At 38.9% G+C, this 2478-nt stretch overlaps 1 protein-coding gene across 3 annotated transcripts in view; it reads right to left on the bottom strand.

Moving 5' to 3' along the window:
* Positions 1-650: 650 nt before the first annotated feature.
* Positions 651-2478, bottom strand: part of NOL10 (nucleolar protein 10) — a 189112-nt gene continuing 187284 nt past the window's right edge. For all 3 annotated transcript variants that reach the window (XM_006869461.1, XM_006869463.1, XM_006869462.1), the window contains one exon: positions 651-778. In XM_006869461.1, the coding sequence (XP_006869523.1) occupies positions 659-778 (120 nt within the window). In that variant the 3' untranslated portion in view covers positions 651-658. The remainder of the gene's footprint in view (positions 779-2478) is intronic.

Below are 2478 nucleotides of genomic sequence, written 5' to 3'. Positions count from 1 at the left end.
GTATAGGGTTTTCAAGGAGCAGCTGGTGAGTTTGAACCACAGATCTTGCAGTTCAACGACTTGACAGTCTGATGCATTAGCTCACAGCGCCACACCAGGATTCCAGAAGCATCAATAGGGGCAGTTAAATAAATTATGTATCAATCATATAGTAAAATACTCTGAAGTTTAAAAAAATATGTGACTACACAGGTATACAATCAAGTCAAACAGGTACAACATTTCTGTGCGGTTTAATCATAAATGGCATTGTAGCAAAAAAAAAAGCACATGGTTAATTTAGTTGTTAGTACAAGATAAACTTTTCATTGTGCACATTTTACAATATAAAAAATCAGTAACAACCTAGTTTACTTGGTTAAAATCTAGGGAAGAGAGACAATGTTTATAAATGAACAACTTACAAAATGCACCTTTGGGTCTGTGCAGTAACCACCTGGTGTGAGCCCAGTCTTCAAAGTCCAATCATGAGGCAAAGAAACAAGCTAAAAAAAAAGTCTTTACCTCAGGGAATGTTATCAAGAATTTACATGAAACTTTAAAAAGGTTTAATATACACGGACCCTAATGATAATTTGGTGGCGATGTGCTCCTTCCAAATCACACTTCAGGATCATAGAAATTTAAACACAGATGTTTTGTGGAGACATTTCCAAACTCAATGAAATGGCCGTCCTCGCTTGTGCTTCGACTTGAGGTGACCAGCTGAACGGCGAAGCTTCTTCCTCTCTTGTCGATGCAGTTTCTCAGCCTCCTGTTGCTTCTTCTGCTGTTCAGACTACATGAGAATATGAAATAAGAAGCCAGAGAATGAAAATTCTATCATTCCTTTGGTCAATAGCCATCAGACTGCCTCCTCTATAGACTTGCTTCGGGAGAGGTGCTGCAGGCTTCCCCAGGGTGGCTGGTGGGGCTGAAGAGACTGTCTGCTGACAAATGCTGCCCTGGCAAAACTGTAGGACAAAAATTCTTTCTCATCATCGCTTTTAAACCAGACACTCACTATGTATGAAGATGTCCTTGGACAAGAGAAATATAAAGTCTGAGATAGGGTTTTCAACCAATATATACTTTTAGGAGATTTTAAAAGGAAATTGTCCCCTACAAAAAAGCCACTTTAGGATGATGCTATTGCTTACCAACTGCCCAGAACTTCTTTTTTGGAACCATTAATTTACTCAGTTTAAAAAATGAAACAAAAAGTACTTTGGTATACTTGTACTAAATCAAAATCTGTTACCCAAGCTTGGTTATGTAACCATCAGAAATGGTTCCAAATTATATATAGATTTAATTTTTATTGTGAATTGAGTGAAGGTTTACAGAGCAGATTATCAGTTTTACATTCAGCCAACCATATACTTTGCTTCATTACAATGACTGCAATTCCTCCCATGTACCAACAGTTAACAGTATTTACCTTTATTCACTTTAATGATTTGCATTTCTCCCTGTGTCTCCTACTACCTTCATCTTTCTTCTGCTACCCTCCCTCTTGTTGTAGATTGCCTGCCTTGTCACCCATATTAACATGTGTCTATCTTTTTGCTCAGGAGCTCTGGTAGTGCAGTGGTTACGAGTCAGGCTGCTAACCTCAAGGTAAGTAGTTCGAAACTACCAGCGGTTCCGCGAAAGAAAGATAAGGCTCTCTGCTTCCGTAAAGATTTATAGCCTTGGAAAACCTGTACAGGGTCACTTTGGGTCGGAACCGACTCAACGGCACTTAACAACAACATCCTCTTGCTCATTAATCATTTCCGCTCCCGCTGTAAACATCATTGATAATTTCTTTATTAAGAAAACCTTTTTGTAACTTTTTACAAAATTGGGCTCATACATTATTCATCCTTTTGTGATTGCCTAATTTCCCTCAGCATAATGTCCTTCAGGTTGATCTATGTTGTGAGGTGTTTCATAGGCATATCAAAAAGAAGAGACAGCCAAAATGCCCATCAACAGAAGAATGGTTAAAGAAACTTTGGTACACGCACATAAGAAATACTATGCAGTGATGATGAATAACAATAAATCTGCAAAACACCTCACAACATGAATGAATATAAAGGACATTATGCTGAGTTTGAACCTCCAACCTTGCGGTTCAGACTTCATGGTTCAGTGCTTATCCTACAGCGTCACACCAGGACTCCTCATTGAAATTAGTCAATCACTGAAAGACAAATATATGAAACCAATGCTGTAAAAGGAAAAGGCTTTCTTGATAAAAGAAACAACCGTGGTTACGGGGTAGGAAATATTATTCATGGGCAAGAGGGCAGGCATATGTTAACACAGGTGACAGGGCAGGCAACAAACAACAAGAGGGAGGTTAGCAGAGGAAAAACGACGGTAGCAGGAGATACAGGGAGGAGTGCCAGAGTTAAAGTGAATAGAGGGAAATACTGTTAACCATTGACACATGGAGGGGATTGCAATCACAGTAAAGAAGCAGTGCACGATTTGTTGAATGTAAAATGA

Source organism: Chrysochloris asiatica, unplaced genomic scaffold (assembly GCF_000296735.1).
Source record: "Chrysochloris asiatica unplaced genomic scaffold, ChrAsi1.0 scaffold00131, whole genome shotgun sequence".
NCBI classification, from domain to species: Eukaryota; Metazoa; Chordata; class Mammalia; order Afrosoricida; family Chrysochloridae; genus Chrysochloris; species Chrysochloris asiatica.
This window is presented reverse-complemented; position numbering and strand designations above follow the sequence as displayed.